General features: G+C 36.0%; 3 protein-coding genes across 7 annotated transcripts in view; 1 reads left to right on the top strand and 2 right to left on the bottom strand.

The window, feature by feature from the left end:
* The window catches only part of LOC132175179 (syntaxin-61-like), a 51,004-nt gene extending 43,381 nt beyond the window's left edge, over window positions 1-7,623 (bottom strand). For 2 of the 5 annotated variants that reach the window (XM_059587036.1, XM_059587034.1), the window contains exons 1-3: window positions 5,938-6,200; window positions 3,764-3,984; window positions 2,759-3,456 (exon numbers count right to left, since the gene is read on the bottom strand). The gene's annotated coding sequence lies outside the window, so the exon portion shown is untranslated. Of the gene's footprint in view, window positions 1-2,758; window positions 3,457-3,763; window positions 3,985-5,937 lie in introns of all 5 variants that reach the window. The other 3 variants (XR_009439395.1, XR_009439394.1, XR_009439396.1) reach the window with 3 other exon arrangements.
* A 1,094-nt stretch (window positions 7,624-8,717) lies between these two features.
* Window positions 8,718-9,530, bottom strand: LOC132174454 (probable protein phosphatase 2C 55). The gene has a single exon (XM_059586108.1). It carries the CDS (start codon window positions 9,528-9,530, stop codon window positions 8,718-8,720), a length of 813 nt encoding a protein of 270 aa, XP_059442091.1.
* Window positions 9,531-16,338: 6,808 nt separating this feature from the next.
* On the top strand, window positions 16,339-21,278 carry LOC132173655 (ras-related protein RABA1b-like). The gene is made up of 2 exons (XM_059585215.1): window positions 16,339-16,700; window positions 20,624-21,278. Exons 1-2 carry the CDS (start codon window positions 16,480-16,482, stop codon window positions 21,057-21,059), a joined length of 657 nt encoding a protein of 218 aa, XP_059441198.1. The 5' UTR covers window positions 16,339-16,479; the 3' UTR covers window positions 21,060-21,278.
* The last annotated feature ends 67 nt before the right edge of the window (window positions 21,279-21,345 follow it).

Below are 21,345 nucleotides of genomic sequence, written 5' to 3' on the forward strand. Positions count from 1 at the left end.
ACATGCTTAGGAACATAAAATGAAATAAATGTGGGGAATTCTTAATGGTGTTGTGTGGTGTGGTGTTTGTTTGTAACACCCCAACATATAACTTCTTTTTGTCTTTTTCTTTTTTCTTAAGGCATTACTACTATGACTTAACTTTAAAAGTACCTGTGAAATTGTAAGAATAATTCAAGAGAAATAATTGAAAACCTCACTAATGTTCATACTTTCTAAAACTATATACATACACAAAAGATACTATTACAACCCAAATGTGCAAGGACTGTTAAAGCTTCGTCTGGGCTTTGAAATTGTTATAACATTCTAATCTCTTAAGGATAGAAATGCAGGTTAAATTTTAACACAATGTTTTTCATAAACTTTCAATTGCGATAATGTTCTCCAAATTACCAAAAATTGTCAATATCCCTCCTAATGATGAAAATATCCTTAAAATAAAATAAAAAATAAAAAAATAAAAAATAAAAGGCAAAAAAAAAATATATATATATATATATACACAAATATACAAAAAAAATAAATAAATAAAAGTGGAGTAATTTAATTTTTTTTTTTTTTTAAGAAAAAAAAAAAACTAATTGTTTAGAGCCTTTAGGGCCATTTTCTGCGCATCTGGCCTATATTCACCGTCGTACGCCCAAGTTTCACTTTCAACGTGGGGGAATTATGGTTTGCAGGTTCCCCCACTTCGAAGTTCTCCCGCTCCAGCTAATGTTCTTGTATGGTGATACCGATCCCCTTGGGGGATTCTTCTCTAAGAGTAATCAGTGCATTTCTACGATTGGATCTAGTTGCGAAGATCATATGCATGGGCCCCATGCGTCCACTTAAGGACCTGGATTCCAAGCCCTTTCCTCCATACCCAAAGCATAGGGCCAAGATGTATCGGTTCCCACAGACGGGGCCAATTGTTGGTTCCAGAATACCCTACTTCCCTATTAACTTCTTTAGCTTTGCTCCTAATGTCTTCCGTCTCTTCTTCCTACAAGTTGTCAAACGTACCCCAAGGCTTAGAGGCCTATCGGGCTCGTCCAACAAGGACTCTAATGCCTAATTTAGTAACTTGCCTTCCTTAAAGAGATTTTTTTTTTGGATTGTGTTTTTAGACTTACTTACCCAGAGATCATTTCTTCTTATACCCCCTTTCTCTGGCCCTTATGCCACATGGACCTAGGGGCCCAGAGTTCGTGCCAAACGTCCCATCCTTTGCATGTTCATCACTTGCCAATACTCGATGAATAAGTCCCCAAGAGATAGCTCAATTGGTTAGGGACCACACTTCATGAAACGGAAGTCACTAGTTCAAATCATCCTCCCCCCTCTTGTGTGAACATGTCAAAAATAAAAAATAAAAATACTCAATGGATAATCCGCCGACAACCCTCTCGGCATGGGAGGTAAGAGGATAATTAAGACTTTACCTGCCACCTCAGGGAAACTTGAAACAAGATTCTCTCTATTTCAATTGAAATGTAGAATATACATTTAGTGTAAAATGAGGAGTAATATTGTCTTAACATTAAAGTTGAAGGACAATTTACAATATTAATCCTCATTTTATACTAAATGGATACTCTCCATTTCAAATGAAATAGAGAGGATCCTATTCCGGAAAACTTTACCCAATAATAAATGTAAATGTGGATGGAGCTCCAATTATGGGAGGTGACAGTGTATTTATGACTCTACCTGCCATCTCGGGGAACAACTAGGTTCTATTAATGCAAGGATGCTCAGGTCTCCTCCTTGGCAAAATGACATGTCCGGTTCTTTTACCATCAACCAGAGAGAGAGATAGATTACTGGGCTAGGCTTCTCGACAACTCGTGTGGCCTCAACACAGGTCAGAGACCCACTGGGCCTGGCTTGGATCTCGTGAACCAAGGAGACTCTAAGCTAGGCCTAGGAGGATTAGATCTAGACCCAACAATATCTAAAGGTTACTATTTGTTTTTGGACTTAACGGGACAGAGATGCCTGCATTTTATAATAATTATGTATTTATGAAAATTGCATATTCTTATAGAGTAATTCTTTCTTCTAATGACAATATAATAGAAGGCCATTTTTATACTTACATGCTATGTGTATAGGAGTAATACATAGTAAAACGTTTGAACAGTGTTAAAAAAAAAAAAAAAAAAAAAAAAAAAAAAAAAAGGGACTGGCTCAATTGGTAAAGCTTTCAGACTTGGTTGCATCCCCACCAAGTTTAACACTCAAATCCCTTCGAGTACAAACAACTCTTTGGAGCTAGGCCCATGGCAAAGCTGAGTCTTACTCGATTCATGTGGAAGGCGCCTTCATGGGTCTAGGATTTGCCCTTTAGGGGTAAGTACACAAAATAGCCATACTTTGGGAAATTTTTTTAATTCAGTCTATTAAACTAACATGCATGTGTTCTAGATAGATGTAGTTTTAAAAATGCATCTAAGGATAACTTGCTATATTAAAAATGCATATAAAAATTAAAAATATTCTCACATGCATTTTAACACATCAATATAATAAATTGGTCAGAGGAATAATTTGAGAAAAAACGTTGTCCAAAATATGAATCTTCTTCTCTCTCACTCATGGCCTAGACTTGATTTAAGAGGTGGAATTCTTAGACAGAAAACACTAATTGTTCGCAATTGTTAATATCTCATCTAGAATTATATAGGTAGCTTAAAGGATTCTTTGCAGCAACAGGCCAAATTAAGTAGCAATTATGGATTTAAAAGATGTAAAAGTAATACGCAAGTGTTACCTGGAGCGGCGTAGCCAATAGATCCCTTTATTCCCATTGTGACAGAAGCCTTGCTAAACCAAAATGGCCAACCATGTCATTGTCGAGAAGAACAGGCGAAGGTTGCCATTCAACGAGTTTTGGGACAAGTTGACTAGCACTGATAGGGAGGAAAGACCAACAAGCCGCTGTGAAAGTGACTGTGCGATGAAAGATTTCCCAAGGAAGATGGGATCCCTCCTGTCAGACTGTTTGCAGCAATTTGGAGTGATCCAAGCTTCGTCAAAGAGCCAAGCTCCGTGGGAATTTTTCCAACAAATTTATTCCCTGAGATATTAATGAACTTGAGTTTCAAGCAGTTGGCCAAGTTGGATGGGATTTCCCCTCCCAATTAATTTCGAGCAGTCGAAACAAATTGCTAACTTCCTGTGGAATTTTATTGTCGTAGCTGTTATTTCTTAGATTTATGAACCTGAGAAATGCGAAGTTGCCAATGTAAGGTAATATGGATCCAAGCAATTTCTGGCCTTCTAGGACCAAGGCTGTGACTCTTTGACGGTGGCGGCTGCTTGTGATTCCATGCCAGTTGCAGAAGTGGATGGAAGCGTTCCATGAGCCCGAGATTCCATGGGGGTCGTCAGTTGATTCTTTGAATTTGAGCAAGGCCAATCGATCAGTCTCGTTGCTTGGAGCATTGACGGCAGTTCTATCTTGCAAGCCTAGTAGGTATATAGAAAAGAGAAGATCAAACAAATAAAGATATGCACATACATTGGCCTTATGAAGTGTCATTTTGTTTGTATAAGCTATCTGTGAGACGATGAGATATTCAGTAAGAGGCAAAGGGAGCAGATAAAGTAACTAAAAATAGCTGGGGAATAAATAGTAACTTAGATGGCTTTATAAAATTTTCTAACAACGCCTAATAGGTGACGCTGCAATTTATAATGATCATAAGAAACTCTAATTGCAACTTGACTAATCACTAAGTGAGACATGGTGAGTGTTTGTCCTAGTAAAACAAACCATTGTCATGATTTCGATGGCTTTCTTGGCAGAGTCAAGGTGAACACGATCTCCTCCTTTCTCGTCGTAATACCTTCCAAGCACCGACTTCATCTAAGAAACATTAACCCCGGGAGCATGTTGAAGGATTTCTGTTACGACTGAAAATGCAGCATTCCTCACGGCAGTCTTCCGAGAAGATGTTGGGAGGTTAACCTCCATTATCAACCTCTGCAACTTCTCTTGAAATTTTGTCCGTAAGAAATTAAAATCTTGGTTAGAAGAATGAAGATTCGGAGATGAACATGAAGAGTTAATATATATGAAACCATGAAAACAAGATCCCACAATGAAAACAAGATTTTAGCCAGAAATTAAAAATATTTATTATAAGAATAAGATCAGACTTTTTTTTTTTTTTTTTTTTAATTTAATGATGAGACAAGGGTTACAGGGAATAAAACAAACGTGGACTTCCCAACAACAAAACCCAAACGGAAAAAGCAATACAGAGATGGAAAAGGAAATAATCAGTAGACAATGAAATCAAAAAGGATCCGGACCTCTCTAAGGGCCGCAAGAAGCAACACACAAAGGCAAAAAGGCTCGGTTAAAGGCCCCATGCGGTAAAGGCAACTACCACCATTAAGTGGTTGTTATAGGGGAAGTATTGTAGAAAACCGAACGGGATCCGTCGACGAAGAACAAACACTAGTTACAAAAAACTTCACTATCAGATCAGTCCACAAAAGAGTTGGGAGACGGTAACCGAAACAACACAAAAAATGCGCAAAACACACAAAAAAAAATAAAATAAAAAATAAAAAAGAAGAAGCTGCGGAAACACATCAGATAAACAACAGAAATACAGCTAAACACCAAAAAACAGCTGCAGTGGCGGAGGAGGAGGGTGGTGGAGCCACGATCCGGAAAGGCCGTGCGCCGGTGAGGGGCGTGCACGCGTGGAGGACACTCGCAGGCAAGTGAGATCCACGCGCAGACGTGTGGTGACCGGACGGCGACATGGAGAAGAACGGCGGGAGGCGGGGAGGCCCAAGAGCACACGGTGGTGGGGTGCGTCTAAGGAAGGGGCTGACAGGGGTTTACAGATCTAGCCTTGAAAAAACCAGATCTGTGAACCTCTACATATCCGAGAAACAGCCGGCGATGGGGAGCGGGAAAGGGACGTAGAACAGCACGGCGGTGGTGGACAACGGGCCAAGGGCGGAGATCAGCCGGTAATGGTGTGATTTGGAGGAAACAAAAACAGCACCTATGGAGGAAGACAAAAACGACGAGATAAAAAGCAAGAAGGAGAACAAAGGGGAAAAGGAGGAGGAAGGGACAAATATCCATCCCTCCTCCCTTGGAAAACCACCGGAGAGATGGTGGAAAAACCTCACAAGTGGAGGTGGCTAGGCCTTACTCTTTTTAGAGAGAAGGAGGAGAGTCTCTCTAGAAACTAGAGAGAGAGGTTTGCTAAATCAAACTAATGAAGATCAGACTTGAACATGTAGAGCTAATATGAAACCAAGAAAACCTTATGGAGTGATCAATTTCATAAGAAGGTGAGAAGAGAACTTAACATGCATGCATGCATGCACAAAGAGGCCAATTAAAACAAGAACCCACATCCATTATTTATCAACACATATTCCCACAAATAAGTATAACATAACAAATGAGTATTGCACAAATTCCCACAAAGGTCTTAATAGTCACAGATTGGATACTTGAACCATAGTTACCATATGATGATATGCCATCGTGTTTGAAATGTCGACTTTAAAACTTTTCCGCAGTTGACACTTTTGCATCCTTGCCTTAAAGTTAGATTTTTGAATGTTTAATATATATATATATATATTAAAAATAAAAAATAAAAAAATAAAAAGATAAGAAAATAAAAAAGTTAGATTTTCTAACAAATGACTTTCCACCGGTCAATCGATACTTCTCCTTAAAAATGCTGTGGGTTCAATGCTCAGAAAAAGAAAATGTTGGTTGAGGATAACTTCCAAATACCCTCATGAATTGTGACTACGACTTCACTTTTCTAGACTCACTATGTTTGACACTTCGAGATATTAAATTTTCCCCCCCAGTTGAGACTTTTTCTAAAGAAACTGTGCTAAAATTATATCAATGGAAGTGATTTTGAAAGACTAAATTTCCTCTGGTAAGTGACACCTTACCTCAAAAATGCTCTGGGGTAATGCTCAGCATGACTTCCTTATTAGACGGAGAAAAATGCAGGTTGATACTGACTTCCCACTATCCTCAGTCCTCATGAGATGTGAATATGAGTTGCGCGCTTAGATTTGGGCAGAACATCTTGGCCTTCGAAAACCTTAATACTTCAACCGAGCATGCAATGATGATTGCAGGCAGAGTGAAGATATTGAGTGGCACAAAGGCACTCTCAAGTATTAAAATCCACACCTAACTGATCGGCACAATCTAAATTTATGGCATCATCAAAGTGTCAACAACAATGGAGGAATCTAACAGCTTGTCTTTTTTGCACACCATGAAAACCACCATCCTCCATGCATCTGCATCAATAACATTTCCTTTTCCCAGACTATCCAGAACAACCGATAACAACCCCAAATTACCTTCGTGACATAACCTGTCAACAAGTTTATTTATACTTGCCTGACGTGGCGCAAAACCTTTGAAGATCATCTCATCTAAAATAAATGCTGCTTCCTTAAACTGCATCAAATTAGTAAGCCCATCAAAAAGTGTCCGGTATGACACCACATCAGGAGGACACCCACGTCTCGGCAATTCTTCAAACAAATCTCTCGCTTCACTCCATTTCCCTTCCTTACACAACCCACCAATTATTACATTGTAGCTAATAATATCCGGCTTAGACCCCTTCTCCACCATCTCATCCAAAATTCTAAACGCCGCTTCAAAGTCCTTCTCATTGCAAAACCCATTGATAATCGCATTGTAAGTCACTGTATCAGGCTTGTACCCAATCTCTTTCATTTCCTCGAAAACCCCAAAAGCCTCTTCTTTCCTCCCAACCTTAAAAAGTGCACTAATCAAAGTAGAATACACCGCCGAATCCATTTTCAACTTACTTCTCAACATCTCCTCCTTAAGCCTAAAAGCCAAACTCACCTCACCAATCCCACAAAGCCCTCTAACCAATGATGCATACACAAACGCATTAGGCTTAAGACCATAAACTCTCACCATATCCTCTTTCAACTTTAAAGCATCTTTCAACCTATAATTCAAACAAAGCTGATAAATCAAAGTCCCGAATGTCACCACATTTGGAGAAACACCCCTTCTTTTCATTTCATCAAACACGTTCCATGCATCGTCCAAATTCCCACTCCTATAACAAGAACTAATCAATATATTATACGTACACGCATCTGGGGTTCCATATTTATCAATACCCTGAAGAATTTCCCTCATTTTCTCAAATTCTCCACATTTGAAGAGCGCATCCAACAGTGAATTGATCGACTTCACGGTCCGCTTGCAACGGAAACCAGGTATTCGATCAAATGTCTGTAAAGCACAGTCGGGGAGTTTGGCGCGGCCATAGAAGGAGATGACATTGCAGAAGATGATCTCGCCGGGAGCAAAGCGGGTTTCCTGTTTTAGTTGGTGGAGGATTTGCTCCATTTCGTCGAACATCTTGGCGCGGCCGAGCTTGGTGATGATGAGGTCGTAGGAAAGGAGGGAGTAGCGGAAGGGCTTCTTAGGATTAGAGTTAGGGTTCGGGCTTTGGAAGAGTTGGAGAGCGAGGTTGGGGTCCTTTTGAAGGCGGAGGAGGGAAGAGAGCCTGAAGGGAGAGAGTTTTGGAGGTTTCATTTCTTTGGGCTTTGAATTGGAAGGTCAGAGAGAAAGAGACAGTTTTGTGCTGGAGTTGAACCCTTTTGAAATTTTTCTCTCCAATATAAACTTTTACAACTTGACCTATAAAACAGTGACATACCTTGCACATACTTTTAAATTTATTTGATTTTCTTTTCTTAAAGTATAAAAGTAAGTTTCAACTAAATCGAATACGTGTTCTCAATGGGTAGTTTAATTAACTGTGAACTATGCCTTATGAAACGGAGATTACTAGTTCGAATCTCCCTCTCCTTTTTCTTATGTGAACATGTTAAAAAAAAAAAAAAAAAACTAAATCAAATAGTGATGTGTTCCTCTATAATTTGATGATAAAATAATTGACATTTTTTATTATTTCAGTGTTAATATGATTACTTGAATTTTAAAAGTTTAAAAATTGTCGCTAATGAATTTTAACAATGACTTGTTGTAGTAGTTATTCCATCGAGAAATGTTATCAGTGATGATTTATTTCTATGTCATCGCTGATGATAATTCATGGACTAGTAACTTTGATATTGTTTTTAAAAATAAGTTTTGGCTCGACAGTGGACGTTCTTGGCAACATCCATAATACTCAAGTTTCAGAACAAGTCATCTTTCATAAATAACCCAATACGCAATTGAAGAGGAGTTCAAAGAATAGTTTCATTACACTTTGAAACTATATATACAGAGGAAAGTGCCATAGAATCTTTATGGTAACATACATCCATGCTTACAAACTGTAATATAAAAATGAAAAATGTTAGGTGTTCTTCTAGTGTTTTTCTTATATCCTCCTAGTTTTAGGTGAATATTATATTTTAAAAATCAAGTGAGAAGTCACTTTCTTTTTTGCCTTTTCAAATTGTTAATTTTGATGGGTCTAGCCATGTGATATTCATCTTTTTATTGTTGTGATTTGCAGAATGGTTTGAAAGAAGATAGCACGTTGAAAATCTGTATATATAGAATTGAAAGCTGTATTTTGTTATTTCATTTGTCCTGCTGAGAAAATTGCATTTGCTAAACAAAATGATCACTAACACATGAATGTAACAATCTTCAAAATTTAGTACACCAGAAAATCTATGCAGAAAAACAAACAATGCAAAAGACATCCTCAATATTCCTCAACTTCTGAGTTTAATCTATTTTTATTTTGTCGTACAATGTACGCAACGACAACCGTAATGTCATCTGGCTTTCCCCCTGTGTAGTTCGAGTACCCATTCCCTGACGACTGAGCTCGAAACGCTTTTGCGAATGGGCTTTCTCTTTCCATGTCCAGCGAGTTATTCCTCGCCAAGTTCGTAATAATCACAGCCAACTCCATTGGGTTCACACCTTCTAAAGTTTCCCGATCTAAAACATCCTCGATCTCTGCCGGAAACACATTGTCTAAAAGCCCATCGGTGCCAACAACTATGATGTCTCCTGGGAAAACCAGTTCTCTTGTCTCTGTAGCAGAACATGGCCGATCATATCCCTTGCTGTTTCCCAACTGATACGGACAATTGAAGTAATGTTGTTGTACGGGCGATTGATATGCAAGCCTATTGGCCCTGAAAATCATAAACCCACTGTCACCCACATTGATAGAATGCAAGATATTGTCGTTGCTCAGCATTACAATGCAGGCTGTGGATGAGCCTCTGGCCTTGGTATTCAAGAAAGCTTCGTTTAAAACACTTTTTAGATCCGCAACTCCATCGGGCTGCTGATGGACTGCCACAGAAGCGTTAACCATGAGTTCTCGCGCGTACTCGCCGGCGTCCACACCATCCGCAGCCCAACCGCCGACGCCATCGGCCACGCCAATGGCCTGCTTCTCCTCTGAAACGAAGTAAGCGTCTTCGCCTAGAGGGCAGAGCGGGTCGTATCCGCAAACCATCTCCAAACTTGGTTCGAGAGAATCCAGCGATTGAGTTTCCATGGAACGTAATTGGAATGAACAATATGATTATACAAATATGGGGGGTTTGAGGAGTGAATGCTTTCTCAAGGATTTATACTGCTCAATTGGGTGTTTCCTAATTGCTTAAGGATTTCCAGACCACCTTTGTGTTTCCCAATTGCAAAAGAATTTCTTCACCGCCACGGTTGTACTCAACGGTCCATCAAAATAGAGTTAGAGTCCCTTTGGAAATGCGGTTTTAAAAAATTAATCTGCGTTTTTAAATCAAATCGCAATTTTGAAATGTTTGAAATTGTGATTTTAAAATCGTGAAAAATTCACAATTTCTATAAGCTGAGTAAGGGGTGGTGCGTATTTGAAAAAGTGCAAATTTAAACCAAAATCACGATTTCGCTTAAAATAATATTTGGCGCAATATTTATCTATTTGGCCATGAAGATGCAGTTATATATATACTAATGTTATCTAAATACTAAATTGATCAAATTAAAAAAAAAAAGACTTCTTAACCTGTTTTACTAAATGCTTATGCGATTTTAAAAAAAAAAACAATTTCAAAAATTATTGAAATCGCACTCTCAAACGGACCCTTAATCAAAATAGAGGTCGGCTCGTTTAAGTTTGTGAGGTGTATAGTCCATCAATTACCTTTTTTTTTTTTTTTTATCATTTTATTGTTGGTGTGGCTCAATCCAAATGGCCTAAATAATTGAAATTGCAGGCCCATGCAATTCCAAAGAATTGTGGGGATGGACGTCAATCCGACCAAAATATATATATTATATAAATCTAGGATTATCATAAATCATTTACAGTCGCAGTAACAGTTTGAAGTTTCATGCTTTTTCGGCTATTAATTCATATGACGTCTATTGATTATCATTCTCTCGGTCTTACATGCAAAGCAGTTTTGCAGTGCTTAGAAGTAAGGGATCGATATGGAATCTTATTCAAGTTTACAACTGTCGAAAGAATAATTTATAAAAACAAACACACTCTTTATCTTTAATATCTTTATAAAATGCACCGTTTTACTGTATTAACAATCAAAAAGCTGACTCCTTGGAGGGTGTTGTGCAGAAACCCGATTAGTACTGCTGATGAATTTATTTAGAACCTCTTGTAAAGAGATCAAAGACAAGTAGAGATAGTAAAAAACATGTGAATAAAATAAATAAATTGGCGTATGTATATATATATATATATATATATATATATATAATGCAGATTTACCTAGTTTTTCTTTTCTTTTATTTATTTCTGAGCGATTTATCTCTTGGTGAGGACTAATGATGGAGCGAAACTTTTCCTAATGTATTAGAAATATTGTACTTTCTAAGAAATGATTTATTCAGTAATGCCAAATAAGAAACCCAATTAAAAAAGTAAAATAAAATAAATAACACATATTTAAGGGTCTTTTTCGAGTCTTTATTCATCGTGATCGATCAACTTGACGTAGTTATCTATAAAGGAAAGAGAGGGAGATGAGACTAATTAATAACCATATTACTAAATCGTATGCTTTTAGACTTAGAAAGAATAAATCATATATATGCTTTAAGATTGGAAGAGTAACTAGCTAATTAACGTAACTTAATTGAACCCCTTTGCATTGAATCTTTTCTTTTGAACCATTATTTCGAAAAATATGATATATATAATATATAAGCAATAAAAAGAAGAAGAAGAAAATGACGTAGCGAAGAAATAGCCTGGATCTCTTTTAAAAGTGCATCTAGTTGATCTGTCCATCTCTGAATTCTGAATTACCCAAAAGTAGGGGAGGGAATCTAATTCAATTTAAGAACAGAAAAAAAAAAAAAAAACAAAACAAAAAGAACAAGAAGAGAGAATAAGAAACCGCTGTCTGCAGTGTAGCCAGACTGAAAATTCCCTTTGCATGCACCCGTACGTAGCATTCAAGCATGTCTAGCAGACAGGTAATTAATTGTATTAAATATATATTCATAATTATAATTAGCAGATGATGATTTAAAAACACTCAAACTTAAGCACACAAAGGTAAAACTAGTACATATAATATTATATTAATTAGGATATTGAGAGCACAAGATCTTTGAGTACATCTGAAGCCACTACTTAATTAAATAAAATACCAACATTTACTTTTTTATTTTTTTCTTTCTTTTTTTCTCCCTTTTTTTTTTCTGCTCTTTAAGCAATTACAGACATATCGACAAAACATGGCTTTATGTAACGTATTCAATGTGTCTTTGTGAGGGTGTGGCACCAAGCTGGTTGTCTTCAAGAGCGCCAAAAGGCCTTCAAAAGAAAGAAAAAGCACCCAACTGGCGTTATTTTGAAAGTTGAGTCCAAAATATATATATAAAATTGAAAAATAATTTAAAAATAATAATAATTAGAATAAAATTAATTAATTAATTAATTAAAGCACTTACAAAACAGAAACCAAAAATGCGTCTCCTCCATGCCTTGTTTGCATTCTTGAGTTTAGAGAAAATGATGCCTTCAGAGCAAATATTACCGGGAGAATCCATGAACGCCTTACGCTGTATTGGAGGAGACCACAAGCCACTCTGCTCGTAGTCGAAGTCGTATTGCGATGCATCAAAGAACTTCCCCAGCAGCCTCTCAGATACTGATTTTGAAACCATTTGAATGCAGCTCGGATCAGTAGTAGTACTGCTTGTGGTTGTGGAGGAACTTTCCAGGGATGACGCTCGAGTGGAGCCTTCAGAAATGGACATTGATAGATAGATAGAGAGAGAGAGAGAGAGAGAGAGAGAAGGAAAAAAGTTCAGAAGGTTCTTAATTGGTGTTTGAGCATTCATATATAATCTGTTTGAAATGACTTTGTTATTTGTAGCAGTAAAGCAGTAAAGGTTCGGTCAAGCAAATCAATATATACCCTAATTAATGAATTTCGGGTCCATATATATTATGGGACCTAGCTTATACATTATGTGGATTGAGGAGTATTAATTTTCTATTTGCATGCCGATTTTAAGTCGTGTTTGTGACATGTTTACGTGTAAAATTATAAAATTATATATGTTAATCTTAATTCGATTCATTTAATCAAACAGTTTATATATCTTAACTCTAACTTGCTAAAGTTTTTGTTGGGTCAGTATCGGATTTGCAAATTGTATTAAAAATTATCAGCCCTTATATTGCATGTGGGTTCGAATTGTGTCAAAGTATAAATATAAAACTATATAGGTCAATCATAACGTGATTTATTTAATTAAATAAACTCAACCCTTTAATTCTAATCTACTAATTTTATACTGAGTTTGTATTGAATTTACGAAGCGGTCAAAAATTAGGAGGCGTAACATAATGCAACCATGATAAAATAACAAAGGTGTTTATATTTGTTTGGTTTGAAGGGAAGGGGGTGAGATGCCAATTCAAGGAACCTAGCAAAATTTGAGGTATTTGAATTTTGAATTGATTAAAGTGTAATTTGGAGGACATGAAGTCCATGGGCTGATGGGCCGGTTTCCATGGAACCCTACATCCTCAGTCTGTCAGTCATACAAAAGGGACGTGATTCATTTATCGGAAATCGCACAAATTATGTTGAATATATGTTTGGTTTTAATCTATATTTATAGCAAAAAGACATTTATCATTACAACTTTCTGCAACTTTATACTGTAATCGAAGTTGCACGATATATATAACAGACAGTATCATAACGGTTTTGGTACGTTAAATCTTCTTCTTTTTTTTTTTTTATTTGGTACCGGGCATAATTTTAGAGTGCATAGGTTCTGGGGAAGGAATTTTCGGTAAGTATACTTTAGTTAATTCAAATGGCGAATCTCGAGTTCGATGACTCTAAAAAACAATTTACACTTATTGAATTCTGATATGTTAATCTTACGCATAAGTTACTAGAGTTTTGCGGTAATACCATGCCAAATATCACATCTCATCTCAAAGAGTAGAGGTTTGTAATTTGAATCCTATGTGTTTCTCTTTTTGTAGGCTGGTAGCCGGTGTATCTTGCATGACGGAGAAAAAAAAATGGTAAGGGTTGAGTTCAACTATCCAGCCCACTTATATATTTATGTATCTCCTTTAAATTATTATCTAATTGACATTATTCAAACTCTCAAAAAAAAAAAAAAAAAAAATCAATATCCCACCAATAATACAAATACCCTTAATAAAAATAAAAATTAAATTAAAAAATTCTAAAAAAATTAACAAAAAAACCAAAGAACTAAGAGTGGCCAAACCACCCTCTTTGGTCATATCTGGAGGAAACTATATCATTCCCATTAGCGGTCAACCCATCATATATATATATATAATATCATTCCTATTGGCGGTCATATCGTTCATTTATGGGCAGTTGTATTAAATCACTACTTATCTTAAAAACTTAAATTAATAGAAAATTGTAAATTTAATCACTTAATCAATATTTGTATATTTGGGATTGCGTTTTTTTAAAAATTTACGTTTTTAAATCACAGGCGATATGGTGTTTTTTTGAAAACGCATAATTTTAGAGGTTAAATTGAGATTTAAGGTCAAACTGCGATTTTTCCAAACGCTTAACTGTGTTTTTAAAAATCACGTTTACAAATCACACGGTTTTAAATCACACGTTTTAAAATCACAAACCCAAACCGATGAGTATAATTCATTTTGGAGGGAAAGGAACTTAGAACTTCCTAAAGTAAGTCTCTAAGCGAAGCTTGAGAGAAGCTAGAGTTCTGTTTGATATTATGTTTAGCACTAGAATCAAAGCTTTAACTCAGTGTCTAACTTCCAGACTTCTCTTATGAACAGATTATTGATGTTGATGGGGTCTTTCAGGTGATGTTATGAGCAATGGGTTGTCGTGTTGCTTGTTTTGGTTTTATATGCTGCATCTTGCAACTTCTTGTTAGTTCTATTAAGCTTTGTTTATTGTAATTTTTTTTGGAAAATATATATATCTTTCTCAAATTAACACCCAACTTATAATGTCCAAAATACACCTATAAATTTGAAAATGGAGATTGTGCTTTTGTCTATTGTGTGCACACAAAACCTTCACCATTGCCCCAAAAGAACAGAAACACATACATTATGTGTATACATCAAATTATTAATGTGAAAATTTATTTGATTCAAATTAAAACAATAAAAGGAATAGGAGAAGATAGAAGCGAATGTGCTTTGAGGGCAAACCTACTAGGAAAGTGCTAGGGAGCCAAACAAATGAACGCAGAAAAATTTTCAAATTAACGTGGCAGACAAGGGAGAGAGAATTGCATTTTTTTTTTTAATTTAAAAATTTTTGCCACGTCAGTTTGAAAATTTTTTTGGATTCATTTGTTTGGCTCCTTAGTACTTCTCAACCTCCTAAGGATTTCAAAAGGTTACAACATGTGGCCAATAATATCGATTCAAGTTAAAATTGGCAAAGACCCACCGCAGTGCCGTGGGTCACCATTTTTTTAAAATTTTTTTTATTAAGAGTATTTTTAACATTTGGGGTACATTGTAAATTTTTGGTAGTTTGGAGATACATTGATGCAATATTATTGAAGAATATTGCAAACTGAATGTTAAATTGAGGGAAAAAGTTTTCCTCCAAACTGGGTTGGAGGAATTTCCTTCAATCTAATCTATAAAAGTGACACGTGTCCCATGAATATGTGAGATGCACATGTTTTTTTAATAGTAGGGACAAAGTTGGAATAAATTTTATAAAAAATTCATGTGCATCTCACATGTTATTAAAAAAAGAGACACATGTCACTTTTATAGATTAGGTTGAAGGAAATTCCTCCAACCCAGTTTGGAGGAAAACTTTGTCCTAAATTGAGAGGGTATGTATATTTTTATTTATAAAAGACCACATATTCAAATTTTCATTAAAAAAAAAAAAATCATTATCAGAAACATATGCTCTCTCATATATGTCATTAGATGCAACAAAAATAAAACAGAAAAACTTCACAAAACCTCTCATGAACTTTCACACGTTTTGAAACCATTATTCTAAAGTTCAAAAATTCTCAATTTAGAGTATCGAACTTTGACTTTTTTGTAATGTCTCAATTCGTTAGGATTTTCCGTTAAATCCTATAAAAATTCCCATATTTTTTATTATAAAAAAAGTGCAAAAATTCATTCGTTGGTCAAGATTTAACAAAATTTGCAAAAATACATACACCTGAATCATTGTAATTTTTTTGTTGTGTAAAGAAAGGGTATTATGGAAATTTTGACAAGATTTAACGAAAATTTTAACGGTTGGGGGACATTGCAAAAAATTGAGAGTTTTTAAACTTTGGGGGTGTAATTTTAAAACGAGTGAAAGTTTTCAAAAATAAAGTTTAACAATAACATAACTAGGTTCTTTTTGAGTTTGTGATTTCAAAAAGTACGATTTTAAAATATGTTATTTGAAAACGTGATTTTGAAAAACACAATTAAATGTTTGACAAAATTACAGTTTGACCTTTAAAATTATGCATTTTCAAAAAACACATCATTACATGCAATTTATGCGTTTTTAAATGGCAATTTTTTAAAAACGCAATATCAAATAATTTATTTTTTACAATTTGGTTTAAAATCTCACATTTCGTCTATGAAATTGCAATGCCGAACACACCTTAATCTTGATTTGGCTTGTCTCAATATGGACTCTTTCCTATTGATAAACTTACTCCAGTTTTAGTAAAAGCGTGAACATTAGCACTTAAATCCAAAGCTCTCACTCAAAGAGGCAAGTCCCATATGCCAAGAGTGTGGTAAAAAAGCCCATAGTAAGGAGATGGAGGCTTTCACTTTGTACCCTTTTCCTCTCGCATCATTTCTGGCGCTTTTTATAACACTTTCACGCTTCCCACTATGTCCTCCCACCGAAAGCTCCATTTGCCTGCAAATCTCTCTCTCTCTCTTTCTCTCTCTCTCTCTCTCTCTGTCTCTTCTATTACGTTGGGGAAAGCTGTTACGGTAGCTGACAATGGCGGGGTACAGAGCTGACGACGACTACGATTACCTCTTCAAGGTGGTCTTGATCGGGGACTCGGGCGTCGGCAAGTCGAATCTGCTCTCCAGGTTCACCAAAAACGAGTTCAACCTCGAGTCCAAGTCCACCATTGGAGTCGAGTTCGCCACTCGGACCTTGAACGTCGATGGCAAGGTCATCAAGGCGCAGATTTGGGACACTGCTGGCCAAGAGAGGTTTTTGTTTCTTCTTCAATTTTGTCTTTCCTCATCTGGGTTTCTCTTATTTTGGCTTATTGATTGTTGGGTATGTTGGATTTGTCGAGCTTTGGATACCATCTTGTTTGGTTTCTTTGGCTGTATTGGGTGAATTTTATTGTTCTTTGCTTGGCAGGGATGGAAATAGCGTGTGCTTGTTACCAAAATTTAGATATAGATTTAAATCCTTAGTCTCTACCATCAGATTTGTTCGACGAAGGTTATCTTTCTCTTAGACATACCTTAGGAATTTGTGTGCTTGTGAAGCTTTTGGGTATTTTCTTGGGATCGTGTAGATTTGCCTGTTCATTATTTTATTGGATGGAGATAATATGTGGGTTTGAGAGTGAGATCCGATTTAATGTACTGTATAATATTCTTGAAGAGATTCAGGCTTCTGCTACTTTGAATTTTCCAAATCTGAGTTTTGTCTTTTCTCAGATAATGATATTTTAAGGACATTTTAGTTATATGGTGATTTTTAATTTAAGATGTGCTAGTAATCCCGTTTCTCCTTGTCTAGATCTGTAATTAGATGCTGTTACGAACTTTAGTCCATGTATATCATCGGGCTGTATGAGGAGCTTTTGTTCACTCAAATTATTCTCATTTTCAGGTGAATTGAGGTCAGATCTGTTGTTTGAACCACTTTGTTTGAATAATTCTGATTTATCATGTTTGTATCCTTGGATGTGTTTGGTTAATAGTTTAATGAGGCAACAGCATCTGCCACCATTAAATACCTGAATTAACAATGTCAAGCTAACGGACAAAAATTGCCTGTCAGAATTTGAGGCCTTTCTGGTGAAAATTATCTTAAGCTGTTCCATTTTCCTTTGTTGCTTTGGACCCGTCAGATTTGGTTGTTTCTTTTTGGAAGATGGGCTGATGGACTGATTAAGGGATGAGTATTATGCTGGGTATCCATTAATTTCGTGATTCCTAAAGGGAGGCATATTAGCAAAACCAACCTTATGCCACTTGTCAAGGCCAATGGTCAGCCATTGGCCTTGACAAGTGGTAGTTATAGAGTAATGATAATATTAGTTTACTAGTTGAAAAAAGTTCAAAGGATTACCCCTTACTTTTTACAAAATGCAAATATTATTTACTCTGTGGATTAAAATACTATGATTTTTAGTTAGTATAGCAGTAAAAGCATATACAAATGAATATTTTTCAATAGTTGTCAAATGTTGCAAAGAAATTCATTCAATCCATTCTCTTAGTGTTGTTGCAGGAGGATGATTGGGTATTTAGGCACTTCAGGAGCATGCACCTAGAATTGCATTTTTCCTTGTGTGCATGCTTATTACATCAATGAACCTAAAAAATTCTGGCTTTGTTTGATAATGTCCATTGGGGATTTTTTTTGTTTTTGTTTTTGGTTGATGTGACATAAATGTGAAAATAGTTTTAAGTGTTTTGTGTTTGGGGCCGTTTGTTTACGTTTTTGTTTTGAGAATAGAAAACAAAAGGGAGAAGAAAAGTTTAACAAACGGAGACTCTATATTTGCATCACTGCTTATGATGACCTAATTTTCTTTCTAACATTCCATGTCAAATGTTGAACACTTTATGCATTACAAAAAAAGATGCTGTCATCAGTTCTTTTGAAGTCTGGTCATAAAATTTTGTTATGTTCTCAAAACTTTTGTGAACTTCATTAGTATTATGTTGAACTTTTATATGATCTTTCGAAAATACATTCAAGAAGGCCACACTATGGTCGCAGTAATGGTTGAATGAATCAACGGCTAGCACCTTAAGTATTCTATAATGGTTGAATGAAAATGGTTTGGCACTAAGGCAGTTTTAATTTGATGAAAAGGTTTGAGTAAAGGGCACTATCATGTTGGCAAAAATCAACATGGATGAATAGTGCTTGCAAGGTGAAGAGAGTAAAGGGTCTGCACTCCCCTGCAGACTTTGTTCACATTGATGTCCAATTAGATTTTGGAAAGAAGGAAAATTCTTAGAGTTTACAGAAGTTGTCAAAAAATATGCTTAAGCATGTTGTCAGTGTATAACTAAACGTAGAAACTATATATTAGTGATGATGGAGGATACGAGTTAAAATGGTCAAAGTTCTGAAAATCACTTCAGAATGATTGAAGTAAGATCAACTTAAAAATTTCCTGCTTAATGGTGGTGATGGAGGCTGTATTGCTGACTGAAAATGTTGGGAATTTGGTATAAGGCTTTCTTGATTAAATTTATGCTATTCTGCAGACTTTATTTTTATAAATTGTTCCTTTTAATGCTTCCTTGTTACCTGATGCACAGTTTTGGAATTGTAGACCTGGTTTTGTTGTTGTGTACGCATTTATACCCTACATAGAGAAACGGAGAAACTGTATGTACACAGTATATGTACACAAGTCTCTTCTAAAAGAAAAGGAATCAATAAAACCTACGAAAGGAATCATAGAAGTAACACAAGTGCACCAGACCACTTGAACAACAATCTCAAGAGCACTGATTTCAACTCAACAATAGAGAACTGCACACACTAAACATACGATTATCTCTTTTGTTCTAGGCTGTCAACATTAAGCAATGGGGGGCGTAAAAAATGAGAATAGTTCTATGCTTCCCAAACCAACCTTTCTATCCAAGGAGCATTAATCAACTTCTTTGTCATCACCAATTAAATTCCAAAAACTGAAAAGATAACCGACTATAGTTTGCTCACCAGTATACAATGAACAATATTCGTTTAATGAGATTGTTTACTGTTAGAATCATTCCTAAGGCTATTGTACACACATACAAAAAAAAAGGCAACTTTCTTGAGACTCCTGCTACACCAAATTCCCTTCCAAGGAAATTGCTCTGCATTGGAACCTCTTAAGAACTCATTAAAAGAACAAACACCACATATGCCCCCACAGTTAAATGTCCACCTCAACCAACATGCCTTTTGCTTATTGGAGTATTAGAATAAAACGTATGAAACATAGAATCACTCCAACTCCCAATATTAGAAAGTTTGTATAAACCTAAGATTCATGAACTAGTTCCGCCATCACCCCTAGGTCTCAAATAAGATTTAACACAAGTATTTTGTCCTCTACAAGTAAATAAAAATTTAGTAATAACTCTTTCAAAGCATGATCCCCACATCACACATCATATGCCAAAAATGGACCGTTTTACCATACCCAAACCATGAAACTAAGGACAACCTGCAAACCTTTTGCAACCGGTTCTAATAATACTTCTCCAAAGACAACATCCATGACTACGTGTCTTTTAACCCTTGGTCCCCACCAACTGAGGAAAAGTACAAAAAGAAAAACCCAGAAAAGTGTGAAAGCCTTTTGGGCCATAAGATCCTACCTCAAGTAAATGCCAAAAAGAATAAAAAAGAGAGCTGCATAACATGATACAATGTTTCTTTTGTAGCTAGATCAGGCAAATATTAATTAAAGATGGCATCCTGACTATTGTGTTTCAATAACAGCATTTTAATAATGTATTTTTGTTAGAGCATTTCCTGCTATGTCTGATTAAGCTGTTGTAAAAGAGAAAACTGAAAGAGTTTCAGGAGATGATGCAGCTTGCTGGTTATATTTGCTTAAAGTAATCCGTAGATGTGCACTTTTCTTTGATTGTTTCTATTCGTATTTTCTCTAAAGAGCAATCTTCAGTATTATTCTCTGTATGCTTTTGTTGACTCTATCTCAATAGTGATCTCCTTTCTGGGTTCTCTCCATCCAACCATTTAGCGAACAATCATGCCTTGTTGCTGAAACACTTCAAAGATAGTATTTTTATCAGATTTAACTAGCAACAGTTACTGTTGTCAAGTACCCTGATTATTGTTGAGGCCATTTGAATTGTATACCTTTACTCCCACATACTAGATGTTATATTTCATTTACTTCTCGACTTTTTAGGTACCGTGCCATCACCAGTGCATACTATCGTGGAGCGGTAGGTGCACTCCTTGTGTATGACATCACTCGTCATGCAACATTTGAGAATGCTGACAGATGGCTGAAAGAATTAAGAGGGCACACAGATTCAAACATCGTCGTGATGCTTGTTGGGAACAAATCTGATCTTCGCCACCTAGTAGCTGTCCCAACAGAAGAAGGGAAGTCCTATGCTGAAAAGGAGTCCCTTTACTTCATGGAAACTTCAGCATTGGAGGCAATAAATGTGGAAAATGCTTTCGCTGAAGTACTGACTCAAATCTACCATGCTGTAAGCAAGAAGCAAATGGAAGGAGGAGAAAATGGAGATGGTACATCTGTTCCAACCAAAGGAGAGAAAATAAATATCAAAGATGACAAGTCTGGTTTGGCGAAACTTGGTTGCTGCTCAAGTTAGAAATGAGAAAAACACAACTTCACCGGTTGGATTGGTTCTTCTTGTACTGGGATACAAAGTTGTAACAACCAGTAAAAAGAAATTCTCTCGGGATATTGAACTCAATTTGTTAAACCACGATACATGAGATGTAGAAGCAGAATAGGCGCATAATAGCTTGGCTTTCCTGTTCTACCTTTTCTTTTAATCTATGAGAATGATTTTTTTTCTTCTTCTTTTTGAGAGGTTTCATGAGCAGAATTTGCCAATGTTGTTGCTTTGTTTAGTTCTTATTTCTACTATTTTG

The sequence above is a fragment of the Corylus avellana genome, chromosome ca3 (genome assembly GCF_901000735.1).
Source record: "Corylus avellana chromosome ca3, CavTom2PMs-1.0".
NCBI lineage: Eukaryota > Viridiplantae > Streptophyta > Magnoliopsida > Fagales > Betulaceae > Corylus > Corylus avellana.

Bases quoted from the DNA above. Each gene is read 5' to 3' on its own strand.
- LOC132173655 (XM_059585215.1), top strand. From the start codon at position 16,480: ATGGCGGGGTACAGAGCTGACGACGACTACGATTACCTCTTCAAGGTG. The intron at 16,701-20,623 runs GTTTTTGTTTCT...TCGACTTTTTAG, and splicing joins GACACTGCTGGCCAAGAGAG to GTACCGTGCCATCACCAGTG.
- LOC132174454 (XM_059586108.1), bottom strand. From the start codon at position 9,530: ATGGAAACTCAATCGCTGGATTCTCTCGAACCAAGTTTGGAGATGGTT.